Source organism: Mytilus edulis, chromosome 14 (genome assembly GCF_963676685.1).
Source record: "Mytilus edulis chromosome 14, xbMytEdul2.2, whole genome shotgun sequence".
NCBI classification, from domain to species: Eukaryota; Metazoa; Mollusca; class Bivalvia; order Mytilida; family Mytilidae; genus Mytilus; species Mytilus edulis.
In genome coordinates, this window is record NC_092357.1 from 29,213,756 (window position 1) to 29,229,828 (window position 16,073).

Genomic DNA, 16,073 nt, shown 5'->3' on the forward strand with positions numbered 1-16,073 from the left:
AGGCCGTCATAAAACAATTTATAGTAACAGAACTTAATGAAATTCATCAAACTGACAAGTTGTCACAGTTAGCTAAGATGGTAGGTTAGGGGAAACTGAGAGGAAAACAAATCCAGACAAAAACAAACAAAAATTATATTAAACGTAAAAACCACGAAAAGCTACTGGTCTGACAAGTGTTTCAAACTGGTCCGAGTTGTCTAGATTCCACCTCAAGCTGCCAAGAAGCCATTTTTACCGATATTTCGTTGAAATCCCGTTGTTCAGCTATAGAAAAACATCATAGGAGTTAGTCTTTGTTTTGAACCGACGGTTTATATTTACACTTTGAAACGACCCAAGATTTAAATGCTACCTGTAAGTGTAATTGTAATCCTAATCGTAGGTGTATAACAGTTTCCGCAAATGTCTAGTAGCATTAGTATTCGTTGTTCATTTCCTTGTATTAATTTAGTACAATACCTTTCATCAATCACTATATACATGTTTAAAGCTATAACATGATATATTTATTTCAATATATTAATTTTAAAGCATCAAATTGAAGCTTTAATCGTACTACCTATAGTAGTTCAAGTTCTTTGTAAGAAAATATCTCCAGTGTATATAATATTCATCAATCACTACATACATGTTTAAAGCTATTATATATTGATTTTTATATATTAACTTAAATTCCTAAAATGAAATTTTTGTTAGTGACAGTCCATCAAATTGAAGCTTTAAATCGTACTACCTATAGTAGTTCAAGTTCTTTGTAAGAAAATATCTCCAGTGTATATAATGTGAATCCTATGATGTAATATTTACTGTATCCATTTCTAAAATAAACAGACAACAAATTCATGATCTTTTTTTTTAAATTATGTAAGAAATATTATTTTAATGTACTGATTTTTATAAATTTACGATATAGGTATTGAAGACCTAATAGAGACGATCTGTCCGAAAAAAACGATCGTTATTTCACGATTAAGTAAGTTTTCAATTCGCACACAAAAAAAAAATACTTTCATTTGACGCTTGGGTGACTGCGTATATAGAAACAGAAAATTCGAGCAACACTCGAGTCAACTTAAGGTGGCTCGGGCCTATTCGAAGTTTCTATCAGAAGTGACGTATTTTTTTTTATTTTATTCTTTACAGAAAGTGAATCAAATTGGTCGAACAAAAGGGGGTCACGGACCATTTAAGCTCAAATTTTACTTTTAAACTGGTATATAAAAGGGACCATTTTTCAATGTTATGATAGGGAAAATAGAGGTGTTGACATATTTTTATTGGAATATCAAAAAAACGTTTTATGACACTTGGTCCAAAACTGTACTATAAAAAGCTGAAATATAGCTTCAAAGAATGAGCAAAAAAAACATAGGTCACCGATAAGGAAAAAATATTTTGCCTTAAAACCCAAATTTTGGCGGGAAAATGGTGAAAATGGGAGAAACAATTACGGATAATAACGAAAATATTCTATTAGTCACATAACTACAATGATTTTACATTTCTAATCAATCAAAATATTTAAAAATAAATATATCAAATTTACAACAAATACTTAAAGTTATTACAAGCTTTCTACGGATACCAGCGAATTGTGCATGAATTTTTGCGAATCGCTTAAAGTGGCTAAATCGGAAGGATCCGTTAATGTGTGCGATTCGTCATTACTCAGAGGAAAAATAGAGAATGTGTCAAAGAGACAACAACCCGACAAAAGAATCGAAACCAAAGAGTCTTCAATACAGCAAGACATTGCCGCACCCGGATGCAAACTCAAACTTGACCCTTAGCTCAAATGTAAATTAATTCAAAACTAAACTCCGAAACATATAAAGAAAATAAAATTTAAAAAAAAATGCAAGACTAACAAAGTCCAGGGGAATGCGTTAACTCAATTTTTCATGTGGAATATGTTTATAGCAAGCTGTTTTATTTTAGCACATTGAAATCCCTTTCGTTCCTTTAAATAGTTACTAGTACTATTAATCTGTGCATACTACATTTAAAAGATTGTAGTAAGACGAATAGTGTAAGCAAGCTTGCTTTCAAATAGTTATCTTTAAGTAAGGCATCTCTCTCTCTCTCTCTCTCTCTCTCTCTCTCTCTCTCTCTCTCTCTCTCTCTCTCTCTCTCTCTCTCTCTCTCTCTCTCTCTCTCTCTCTCTCTCTCTCTCTCTCTCTCTCTCTCTCTCTCTCTCTCTCTCTCTCTCTCTCCTTTATTTTTGGCATATATTATATATATATTAATATCTTTTAAGATAACCTCTAGTTTAGTCCATATGCACGCAGATTTAGTTCTGGAGGTATATTTTATTATTATTATCATTATCATTTATCATTATCATTATCATTATCATTATTACTATTATTATTTTTTTTTTTTATTATTATAAATTGTATCTTCATTATAACATTATAGACGAATCGATTATTTGTTGTTTACGAATTTTTCTAAAAAGACTAATAACCGGTTAATAGTATTTTTACGGGAAAGAATAACTATGATATATTGTCTCTTAATATAGTAGGTTTTTAGTCCTCATAATTAGCAAAAAAAAGGGTAATATTAACCCAATGTTTGACTATCAATAAGTATATTAATATGTTCAATATATCACGTTTCCTCCCAGACAGTTATTGGTGATCAATCACGTGAAACACAAACGTAATATTATTTTTTTAGAAGGCATTGCATAGGCGCCGGTAAAAGTATTGTGAGATTTGCCTTTTATATGCAAAGGGACTTACAAACAGAAATTTAATACAAAAGGTATACATTTTAATTGTTTATTTGTTAATTGTTTATTTGTTAGTTGTTAAATTAAGATATATTTATATATTATACTATTGGGCTGATGCTACCCTCTGGGAATAAAAAATCCGCAACTAATGCAACGAGTCTTTTTTTAATACCGGCATAATAAGACTATTCGATGACGACATTTTTTTTTATTTATCGAAGTCACTATAATTTATAAAATGCAAAGTCAATGTATTGTATTGGCGCTTAGTAATTTTCCAACAGCATATTTCAATAAAAATTTCAACTGAATTAAGTTTTTATTTATGTCTCTTAGAAAACGTACATGTAGTTTAAACTTGCTGCAATGAAATTGGTACAAGATTTGTAAAAGCTTTAAGAATTATTTTAATTGTCCTTTGACTGAAAGATTTTTGATGCACATAATATGTTCCGGACCATATGAGTATATACGGTCTGACTAATTTTAAGAAGTTGGTCAAGGTCACTGACTAGAATATGTATTACAGATCAAGATAACATAAATCTCGAATCAATTTTAAAAGTTAAATTGTAAATTGAATAAACACTAAATATTTTAACTATTTAAAAAAGACAGATTACAAAATGTATTTCAATCTGTTAATCTCCTGTATTTAGCAAATTACATGAAATAAACTTTCAATCATCGAAATTGAAGTTATTGGAAGTAATCGTCATGTAGGAAGATTTTATTTGAGAATATTTACGAACTTTACCACAAAAACCGACAAAAAAAAATGGACAGAAATTATCAAAAAAAAAATCTATGGAAATAAATTAAGTAAAAAAAATAAATAAGGATTCATATAGACAATCAAATAAATACTTAATTGCAATTGATTAATTCAAATGTTTACTTATTCACTTTATTCATCTAATTTTAATAATATCGATTTTTAAAAACCAATAAAAGATATGTTCCAGCTCGAACTAGACCGTACGAGTATATTCATACGGTCCGACCGTCGCATATGGTCGGACCGTACGAGTATACGCATACGGTCAGGACCGTACGGGTACGGTTCAAATACTCATGTGGTCTGGAACATATACACCACACATCATGCGAAGCGTAATAGTTTATATAATTCTAAATAATTTGACGTGCTTCTTTCGCTTTTTAAGCAACACCGTGCTCGGTATATTTATACTTAGCGCAGACTCCGAGACAATCATAATAATGGCTGTTAACAATACCTCCAACGTTTGAAAACAAACCCTACAAAACATTATTCTTAGGCTTAACAAAAAAAAAAAACGCATTAGAGGTCGGAAAAATGTACAAATGCTATAATAATATACAACTTCGCAAAGTCCATTGAATATGGTGTGGCATTCACGTTTTTTAAAAACGTGACGTCATGCAAATAAAAACGTCAAAGCTGAAGGGTTTTCCGTTGTGCTAACACTCCAAATTCGGATAATATTCAATTTGCATTAAAAGGAAGTTTTGAGGTAGATGTTTTTTTTCTATTCTATTGCATTATTCGAAAATCTAATGATTTCAGAAAGTCAACATGGCGGCTCCTTCTTTACAAAATATCAACAGTAAATTTTACGGTAATAAAAACCGTTGCTCACAATAGAAAAAATTAACTATTGATGGCAAATACTGAGTTTGACATTTAAAAAAAATAACACATTTTCCTAACAATTAATGTTTTAGATTTTTCAAACAGGGGTCAACTATAAATCGAATAGCTACACACACGGCATACCCGCCCTCGCTTCAGTTTTTTTTAATATCTTATTTCTCGTACAAGATTCGAAATAATTTACGGAAGCCTTAAAATGGCCTGGGCTGACGATAAGGATAAAATTAGAATATCACCACCAGGCCATATGTAAATTTTCAACAAATATATGGTTTCCGTTATTTATTTCGAAATTTGAAAACTCTAGAATACTCTCTTTAGTTTCATAAATAAAATTGATCATAAAATTTGGATCATTATAGTATTACTATAATAAATGCAAGGTCATTGAGAAAACTACGCATTTTATATAAATCTTAACGCCTCTCATTATATTACAAGGTCATTTAGAAAACTACGCATTTTATATAAATCTTAACGCCTCTCATTATATTACTATAATAAATGCAAGGTCATTTAGAAAACTACGCATTTTATATAAATCTTAACGCCTCTCATTATATTACTATAATAAATGCAAGGTCATTTAGAAAACTACGCATTTTATATAAATCTTAACGCCTCTTTTAAATCTTAGCTATGTTTGGTAAGGACACAGATACTTTAACTTTAACTATAAACGAAAGAAAAACCTCCTACTGACAGGTTTTAAACTATTCCTATTGCAGGTTCAAATTAGATTTGAAATAAGAGCAATTCGTTCGGAGTTCATTTTCACCTGTGTATAAATAGGCCGATAGAAATTACTACGGGCCAAGGAAATGAATAATGTGTCTGCTGAAACAAAATGCGTTCGTTAATCAAAATATTGAATCGAATAATCATTATGAAGATATACCAAAAAAAACGCATTTCATTGTTGTTTCACCAAATCTGTCATAACTTAACATGGTTTTTTTTCTGAGTATGTATTAGACGAATATGAAAAATACATAAAAAAATAAACGGACATGTTATGTGATTGCCAATTTGGAAACTATGCACCACAGTTCATATGAAGTGGGTGTAAGCAATTATTCACACTGGGTAACCGTATGACCTTCAACAATGAGAGCACTCCATACAGTATAGTATGCTATGAAAGGCCTCGACAAACCTTAGAAGTGGTAAATTATGAAAACCATTATTAAAATTTAAAGAATTAAAAAAAATCATAATAAAAACTAAAAGTAGAGAGCTCTCCCACAAGCTAAAAAAAATCCCATAACTGTATACTATAAGGGCATACAAGACCATTTTAGACAAGGTACATTTGCACTTAGTAGATAATAAAATTGAGAATGGAAATGGGGAATGTGTCAAAGAGACAACAAACCGCCCAAATAAAAAACAACAGCAGAGGGTCACCAACAGGTCTTCAATGTAGCGAGAAATTCCCGCACCCGGAGGCGTCCTTCAGCTGGCCCCTAAACAAATATATACTAGTCCAGTGATAATGAACGCCATACTAATTTCCAAATTGTACACAAGAAACTAAAATTAAAATAATACAAGACTAACAAAGGCCAGAGGCTCCTGACTTGGGACAGGCGCAAAAATGCGGCTGGGTTAAACATGTTTGTGAGATCTCAACCCTCCCCCTATACCTCTAACCAATGTAGTAAAGTAAACGCATAACAATACGCACATTAAAATTCAGTTCAAGAGAAATCCGAGTCTGATGTCAGAAGATGTAACCAAAGAAAATAGCTATAGTCACACCTGTAGTAATAACTACTCTAAATATCAGCACAACAATGTTAAATCTGCAAATTTTCGGAAGCAAATATTTGTTCTTCCCTCGCCGGATTCGAACTCATGCTATTGTGATATTAAGACAACAACGCCTGCAGTGTGTCCAGCACTTTAGACCACTCAGCCACCTAGACTGAACAAAAATTCAGCTTTTGGTTGCCTAATCATAAAACATGTACACATTTCAAAACTGTGTATAAACCTTGTTTATTTTTTAATCATTTTCATTCATTACAGCCTTTCTCATACGAATTTATGCAATGGCGTCAAATGAAATTAAGAAAATAGCCGTAGTCGGAGCAGGATTGACAGGGTTAGCTGCTCTACGACGACTGTCCGAAAATAAGAATTTCAAGCTGACTTGTTTTGAGAGGAATTATGATATCGGTGGGCTATGGCTTTACACAGACCAGACCTTACAAGATGACTATGGAAATCCAGTTCATTCAGCTGTGTATAGCAATCTTAAGTAAGTTACCTTATCATATAATCAGTTCGTTCGTCTGTGTGTTCCGCTTTTAGTTTTGATCCTAATTTGTACGGTTCACAGAACACAGAAAACGATAGCGTAAGTTGGTATCCATAAAATACGAAAACATTCTTGTTTTTTTTTTTTTTTTTTTTCAAGGAATGGCTTAATCTTTTATTGTCTTTTCGAAATAATATCAAACATGTGGCGCTGTTTATTCGGTGTACACCACATTTTAAAGTTATTTCTTCATAGACATAAAACATTTTACAGTCATTCCTTATAATTAAAACACAAAATTCAAATTTATTTTTTACAATCATTCCTTAAAGAAGCTTGGGTGACTTCTCAATCTTAGACTTTGACATACAGTGAAACTTCTCAAAACCGGCCGCCCGTCGGACCACGGGATTCGGCCGGTTTTCAGGGGTGGCCGGTTTGGTGAATTTGAAATAAACAAGAGTTACTTCCCTTCAATATAAGAGTTTCTTCCCTTCAATATAAGAGTTACTTCCCTTCAATATGTGTGCATTTGTGTTTTTCAACCATGTATTTTAGCTCAATCTTTAAGTGTGTTTTGTTGTGTAAATTTAGCCTTGTATTCTAAATTAATTATGAAATAAATATTAAAACATCATTTGTATCTTTATTATTTTTTATTTTGCAGGAATAACAAATAAAATGCAACTATATAACATAACAGTTTTAAATTATATTATGTTATTGAAAATTGTACGCATTCATTCATCATCGGTACCATACGATGTCTAATCATATTTTTCAAAAGCACTATACAAACATTACAGCACTACACATGTCCATTACAACTTCAAACTTTTCTATTAAATGCGTGTATCATTAGTTTAAATCACACATCAATAGATTATCCCGACGATATCTATTTACGATTTATTGTGAAAGATAAAAGTGATTAATTTCTGTAATTGCCTAAAACACATTTTTTTTAAATGATCAAATAAAGAAGCCAAGCTAAAACAATTAATGAACATTGATTAGCGTGGGTGAAGATCATTATCTCTCAACCGATAATTTATTCGGGTATTTATTTGACATTGACAGGTAAACACTACTCAGTGGCCATGCAGGTGTCTAATTGACCGGATTAACTTGTTTGTTTATATAACAGTATTATGTATGGAACAATGATTACAAATGAGAAGGCCGGTTTTATGAGGTGATATTCTATTGATTTTGATTACACAAATACACAAATAACGGCCGGTATCCGGTTTAAAGGGGTGGCCGGTTTTATAAGGTTACCTGACCGTTTATTTACACTCTCTTGTATCTATACTGAACATAACTGCACAATATCAACACTTGCAATTTATTACACACAAATATGTTACAACAATACATTACAGATTCTAATTATAAATACACAGTAATATATAGTATATCTTTTTTATTCAGTTTCTACAACGTAAGTTCAAGAATCTTTTATAAGTGAGGGTGCTATCTTTAGTCAAATTCAATATACAGAGAATCACAGTTTACCAAGGACGTACGAGCCGCGGTATAATTGTATTAATGTATATACCATGTACGGGAATATGTCGGACCCCTTCTAGGATTTGCATATTTGTAAAAGTCAGATATGTCTATCAAAGAGTATAAGATACTTACATTTTTCATGTATAAACAACAAACACACCTATTTACCAATGCATTTAATATTCATAAACAAAGAAAGCTAAGTTACAAATGATGGAATAATAAGTTCACATATATTTCTTTTTCGTACTTTAAATTAACCAAAAGATAATCAAGATAATTAAAATAAACACTATAGTTCAGATTTAAATAAGATTAAATTTAAGGGAAAAAAAAACAAAACTCACAAATTTCTATAATATGAATATATAATATAGGCTTATACCTAAATAATGATAATTCTAAAACATTTACTTGAAATGTTTTTATATAAGGTAATCTGGCGCAATACCCGCAAGGGTAGTCGCCATTAAACTCTATTTAGTAGTAGTATTTACATACTCGCCGGCCGGGACTTGTTGGTTTGGCCGGTATAAAGGGAGAACCGGTATTAAGAGGGACCGGTTTAGAGAAGTTTCACTGTATCAGATAACAATCGGTCTAGATCTTTAAAATGAAAACGTGCAAATTTCGAGAGTAGTATGTAATTCAAGTGTAAGACTTTTAATTTTGATATAGAAAATTGTGTGTTATATCCTATTTACAGAAAGAAGATTTTTGTTTAATTCATGTATTTAACTTTGCCTCACAGCAGGATATGACTAAGAGTAAGTAACTTATATAATATAATGCGTGATGAATTAACATATTTTATTATGCGGCATCTTAAAGTATGTTATCAGAGCCACTTCTCATATTTTATCTTTACATTTTATGTTGTAGTTTAAGAAATAATTGATGCAAGCTATACTTTGTTGTAGTTTTAACATGGGTAGGCTTTATATTCGTGATTATTTTTGCCCGAGCGATAATGGGGGCTAAAATAAAACGAATATAATGTCTACCCATGCATATGGCACGCCTGAACCACTTTTATAGATAATCCTAGATTATCTCAGATAAACTAGGATTTTCTCAGATAAACTCGGATTATCTTACTATTTTACTTTAAGCTCAGTTAAACCGGGATTATCTCGATTTTTTTTAGATAATCCCGGTTTATCTCAGAATTTTCAGATAAACCGGGATTTTCTCAAGATAATGAACTTTCTATATTTTCTAAGATAAATTAGGATTTTCTCGAATTTGAATTAAGCTGAGATAATCCTTGTTTATCTGAGATAAACCGGGATTATCTGAGAAAATCCGGGATTATCTGAAAATTCTGAAAAATTTGATTAACTGAAAAAAAGGAGCCAATAGAAAGTCACGACACGTTGGAGGAAAATTTCATGGTAAGGGATAAGATATAGAGACAATGGTGCATCTATACAGATAGAGAGGAATGAAAGATAAGGCTCTTACGGGAAAAGTTTTAGAACGTTAAATTTTCCTAATTTGGTAAAAAATAACAATTGATATATTCAGGATGTACATGTATGAAAAGTATATCGATAATAACGAAGATCCGAGGGAATGAACAATTTAGATAATTGTCTTGAGAGTTTCTTTTAAGAAATTTGAATTTTATAGCCGTATTTTTTTTGGAGATAATGAAATACGTTAAACAAAATCTGGCATCCGCAGATTTAACAAGGCCGGACAAATAACTAAAATGTTGAAATAAGTTAAGCAAAGGTTGGCATACACCATTTCGAAGTTTTAAAGAGTTTCGTTTTAGAAAGTTATAATCTTATAAAAAAAATATATCACCCGCAGTTTTTCTTGCATAATTTTCTTTATCAATACAGTGAAATATGGTGGAGGAATAGACATTTGCGGAAACTGTTATACACCTACGATTAGGATTGCAATTACACTTACACAGGTCGAGAACTCTAGATTTTCTGACGTCAGAATATATTTGCATAGTAATTTCCAAAACACAAGGCCAATTCGGCCTTCAAAAACTGACCAATCGAATCAATGAACTACAATGCATTGTGGGCTACTACGAGTAAACTACTACTTAAAACACGTGGAATTAGTTGGAAAACAGTCAACTAATATATTGTCTGGGACTCTCATTACCAATGTTTTTATTCTGCAAATATGCTTAATGTAAAATATATAACGTAATCTTCAATTTGGATGCTCAGATTAAAAAAATATTGTTTACTGACTTCACGATTCGACTTTCTTTTTCGCCTTGCAAAAGTAGTTGAACCGGTTTTGTGCCTTGTTATGAATTGAACCTGCATTAATTTCATGACATGAAACAGTGAAATATTCAATGAAGTGACCACTGTCCAGTAAGAAAATCATTTGAGCTCTTTTAAACCGGTATAATGTCATTCCAAAACATTGCTGCCTACAAAAACACGAAAACTTTCATTGAAACACTTCTTTCTGTACTGAATGTGTAATTTTTTTTTATCAGGGTCTGAACTAAAAGAAAGAACATCATAATATTCAGTATGCTAAAAATAAGTGTAATGAAAGCGGCAGGGACGGATCAAGCCATTTCAAAAAGGAGGGTCCTAACCATGGACAAAAGGGGAGGGGGTTCCAACTACATGTCCCCATCCAAATGCACTGATCGTCCAAAAAAGGGGGGTCCATACCCCGGAACCCCCGCCCCCTTGATCCGCCACTGAGCGGGTACAGTATATAGCTCAACACATTTTTTATAGTTTCATCTCAAGTAGTAGTGAGATATCCAGTTGAATAGACGTGTTTTTCGTAGCTCCGAAAATCACCGACCAGTGTTCACATACAGCGTTATTGTTATTAAGTATAGTTTATTTTCATCTTTAATATCTTTAATATCTAATATGTAATACTAATAGATAGAAATTAATACTTTATTTGGTTCCAATAACTAATATTTGTACTAATTAGGATTTTTTTTCAAGTACACACATATAGTGAGTTCTTTTCATATATAAAAGTTCCCACCATTGTTTAGTAAATACATTAGTTGATAACAAATATACCTACTCTGAAAGTTTATCTATTGTTTTCTTAATAAAATAAGAAAAGATAAACATGGCTTTTAGTCAAGGTTTTGATGTTGATGACTTTATAGATAATGTTGTTTATTACGACCGTAAAAAGGGTAAAGAGATTAGCTCTGAAATTGAGTCAAGTGACTCAATGGTAGAGACTTCTAGTCAGGATTCGGATATGGAATCACTTGATACTGTCTCAGAAAAGTCTTCCAAAAAAAGGAGGATAGGGTCTACTCCACCATTTAATATATCATATAGCCAAGCAGTAAGGTCTACGGTGAAACGCAAACCGAAAACCGTGGTCCATGCTAAAACCCCACCCCCTAAACCTAAAAAATACTTAGTCATTATGCAAGCCCAAGAGGTAGAATTGGGCCAGCAAAATCCAATCAAAATACAAAGACTTATACAGAGTCTAGATTATGGTACACCAAAATGGGTAAACGGTACAAGAAGAGGTATCATCATAGAATGTAATGATAGTTACCAATTTAGAAGTATTTTAGCTACTCAGAGACTTGGGAACTGGCAAGTAAAATGTACTGTTCCCAAGTCTCAGGAATCATCTATAGGTTGCATATACAACACTCCTATAGACTTGACAGAAGAAGAAGTCTTGGGAGTGTTGAAAGACTACAAAGTGACTAAGGTCAATAGATTAACTTACTATGACTCTGTGTCGCAAACAAGAAAACCATCAAAAACCTTGAAGATATTCTTCAACACTGCACAATTAGTAGAAAACATAAATATAGGGTTTACAAGGTATAAAGTCAAACCATTTATACCTAGACCAATACAATGTTACAAATGTCAAAAATATGGTCATATGCACCAACAATGCAGAAATGCTGTTATCTGTAGAAAATGTGGTCTTGGACATGACATTAATGAGTGTCCCTCCCAAACCGTGCAATGTATAAACTGCAAAGGTGCACATGCAGCAAATAGCAAAGACTGTCCTACTAGGACAGAAAAACAAAAGGTATTAAAAAAGGCTTACAGTGATAAAATCACAATTAAAGAGGCCATTGTAGAAGTTAAAAAGAAAAGGGCAAGTCAAGCCACTAAGGCTGCAACAGAAACTAAATCCAAAGGTTCAAAAATACATACCCATAAAATAACAGAGCAACAAAGTCTAAATGATTTTGCACTGCTAATACTACTAGCATTTACTAGGCTACAAGCACTAGAATCCCCAATAGAATGTTGTGATTTAATGACCAGATTATTTGATAAAATATTGGGTATAAAGTTGAAGACTGATGAACTATTGCACAGCTATACTGAGCTATTGAACTTGTAAGTTAAGAAAAGTATGAGTAGTATATATATACAGTTATACAAAAAGAATCTAAAATGTATCTTATAATAAAATTAATTATGCTGCTTAGTCAAATGTTGACTAATACATTACATATAATTCATTGGAACTGTCAAGGTTTCAATGCTCATGGTCCAGAATACCTATGGTCATTGAGCAAATCAAGCAAAATACCTGATATTATATGTCTACAAGAGACATGGTATAATAATGAAGAAGAGCATACTAAAATAAAAGGATATAATCTAGCTACTTTTTCAGTTAGAAACACAAAAGGGGGTGGTACAGCAATTTACTGTAGAGAACATATTAGATACACAAAAGTAAATATAGTATCTAAACTGGAAAATAGTAGTATTAATATTAAAATAGATAACAAAACAACTACTATAATAAATATATATGACAGTGCTAATAATACTAAAGAAGCAGAATATGAAAACATATTCAAACAAGTTAAAAATGATATAATTATGTGTGGAGACTTTAATGCCCATCATACTCTATGGGGTAGTAACAGTATCCAAACTAAAGGGAGAGAATTATATAATTTCATAGTCAATAACAATATAGTCATTCTTAATGATGGAAGTGGTACCAGACTAAATCCAATAAATCTAGAAACGTCATGTATAGATATATCACTTGTTAGTCCAAATATTAGCCACAAAGCCACATGGGCAGTAGATCATAGCTCAACTTATGGTAGTGACCATTTTGTGGTCTCATTAACACTTAATGAAAAACCGGATTATAAAAATGAATCAGTTTTTAAGTGGAACTACGCTAAAGCTGACTGGAATGAATTCTCCAGCAAGTGTGACCAAATACTATGTGAAGACATGGTGACTTGTAACATTCAAGAAACATGTACTTTACTAACTGATACAATAACCAATATCGCTGGGGAGTTCATTCCAGTCAGAAAAAATAATAACAAAAGTAACAAACCATCTGTACCCTGGTGGAATACTAATTGCACTAAAGCAGTAAAAGATAGAAATAAAGCCAGAAATAAAGCTCAACATACAGGTAATGGGCAGGATTTTAAAAACTATAAAGAGAAACAAAATAAGTGCAGAAATATAATAAATGATACACAGAAACAATATTGGGAATCATACTGTGACTCAATGAATACTGATACAAAATTATCAAAAGTGTGGTACAATATAAAAAGAATGTTAGGAAAGGTAACTGAGAAAAGGGAAATAGAAACCTTAATAGATAATAATAATATATATGAAACAACAAAGGAAAAGGCAGATCTATTAGCTCAAAAATTTTGCACTGTAAGCAGTACAAATAACTATAACGAAGAATTTAAAAAACACAAAGCAGATATAGAAAAAAATGATACTAATTTAGTACAAATCTATAAAGATAACTCAGACTGCTACAACGAAGAGTTCACACTAAATGAACTAAAAGATGCGATTAATGACACTAATAACAGTGCACCAGGAAAAGATAAAATTGGTTACAATATGTTTAAACACATGTCGAACAAATCCTTAAGTATTATATTATTAATTTTTAATAGAATATGGTTTTTACAGGAACTACCCAAAACATGGAAACATGCAATTATTATCCCACATATAAAACCTGGTAAACCCCACTCCGACCCCTTGTCATATAGACCAATCTCCTTAATTTCAAATTTCAATAAAATTATGGAGAAAATAGTTAATAATCGCTTAAAATGGTATTTAGAAAAAAAAAAGTTGTATGCACCCACCCAGAGTGGGTTTAGAAAAAACAGAAGCACATTAGAACAGTGTATTAGATTAGACAATGACATTCAAAAGAGCTTTCTGAAAAAGTTAGTCACTATAGGTATATTTATTGACTTCCAGAAAGCATTTGATATGCTCTGGAAACATGGCTTGTTGAAAAAAATGATTAAACTAGGAATTAAAGGAAACATGCTTGCTTATGTTAGTGATTATCTTACAAATCGAACTATACAAGTTAAAATTAATGACACTTTCTCAGAAATATATATACTTCAAAATGGAACGCCCCAAGGTAGCTGCATAAGCCCTACTCTCTTTAATATTATGGTAAACGACCTCACTGACTGCATTAAAAATTGTGAAATGTCACAGTTTGCAGATGACGGAGCTATCTGGTTATCGGGAAAATGTATTTCTTTTTTACAGAAAAAAATACAACAGGATTTAAATAATATTTATAAATGGTGTAACACTTGGGGATTCAATTTATCCACCAATAAAACAGTGTGTATTATATTTAATAGAAAAAAGAATATTCCTGATATCAAATTTAAATTTGGAAACAATATATTGCAAATAGTTAAAGAAGTTAAAATTTTAGGGATTATATTTGATTGCAAATTAACTTGGAATAAACACATTCAGTACATACATACTAGATGCACAAAAGTGTTGAACTGTATGAGGGTAATATCTGGGACCAAATGGGGTGCTAACAGTCACACACTACGAAATATATATGTAGCGTTAATAAGATCCAAAATAGATTATGGATGTCAAATTTATAATACCGCATCATACTCGACAAAAAAGATCCTAGATAGTTTACAAACGCAGGCCTTGCGTACTTGTACAGGTGTCATTAAAGGGGCCTCACTTGCAAGTTTACAGGCCGAAATGGGTGACCCTCCCTACGAGGACAGAAGAAAATCTTTAATTACAAAAGCATATTTAAATATTATGAGTTATGATGATCTCCATCCAGCTAAAATTAGTTTACAAAACGATTTTGACTATCAATACTATCAAAACCGTATTAAAAAGAAGCAAAAACCATTCTATTGCATAGCACAAGATGTTATACAAACATTTAATATTGATACAAAAGTTATATATAATCAGAGTGAATGCCCACAGCCCCCGTGGCACTTACTTAAACCCAATGTTAGCACCCAGTTACACAATATTATAACAAAAAAGGACCTCCCACATCTTATCAAAAGCGAGGGCGATATCCTCATTGATACTTATTATAAAAATTATATAAAAATATATACTGACGGATCCAAAGAACCAGATAGTGGAAAAAGTAGCTGTGCTTATGTAATACCAGAATTCAAAATAAAAAAAGGGTATAGACTACATAACAATTTATCAGTATTTACATGCGAACTTATGGCAATATTCCTTGCACTCAACTGGGTACAAGATGTCCTACCATTAAATGTTGTAATATTCGTTGATTCATTATCAGCTTTACAGGCAATACAGGGACCTCTATCAAAGGTCAATAATCTAATTATTTATGATATATACTATAGTATAACAACGCTACTAAAAGCAGGTATAAATGTCGTGCTCGAATGGATTCCTAGCCATGTAGGTATCTGGGGAAATGAGTTAGCTGATATGCAAGCAAAACATGCTTTGAATTATGAAATTATATACGCAAATACCCCACTATATAAAGAAGATATTAAAACTTTATGTACAAATATACTTAAAACTATGTGGCAAACTAGCTGGGATTCCAACAAAAAGGGTAGACACTTGTATGAAATAAAGGAAAAAATATCATTTAAG

The 16,073-nt window shown here is 31.7% G+C and overlaps 1 protein-coding gene across 1 annotated transcript in view; it reads left to right on the plus strand.

Annotated features, from left to right (window-relative positions):
• The first annotated feature begins 2,654 nt into the window (after positions 1-2,654).
• LOC139503643 (uncharacterized) overlaps positions 2,655-16,073 on the plus strand; it is a 42,568-nt gene continuing 29,149 nt past the window's right edge. The window contains exons 1-2 of the mRNA XM_071293466.1: positions 2,655-2,772; positions 6,411-6,642. Coding sequence (XP_071149567.1) covers positions 6,434-6,642 — 209 coding nt within the window. The 5' untranslated portion in view covers positions 2,655-2,772; positions 6,411-6,433. The remainder of the gene's footprint in view (positions 2,773-6,410; positions 6,643-16,073) is intronic.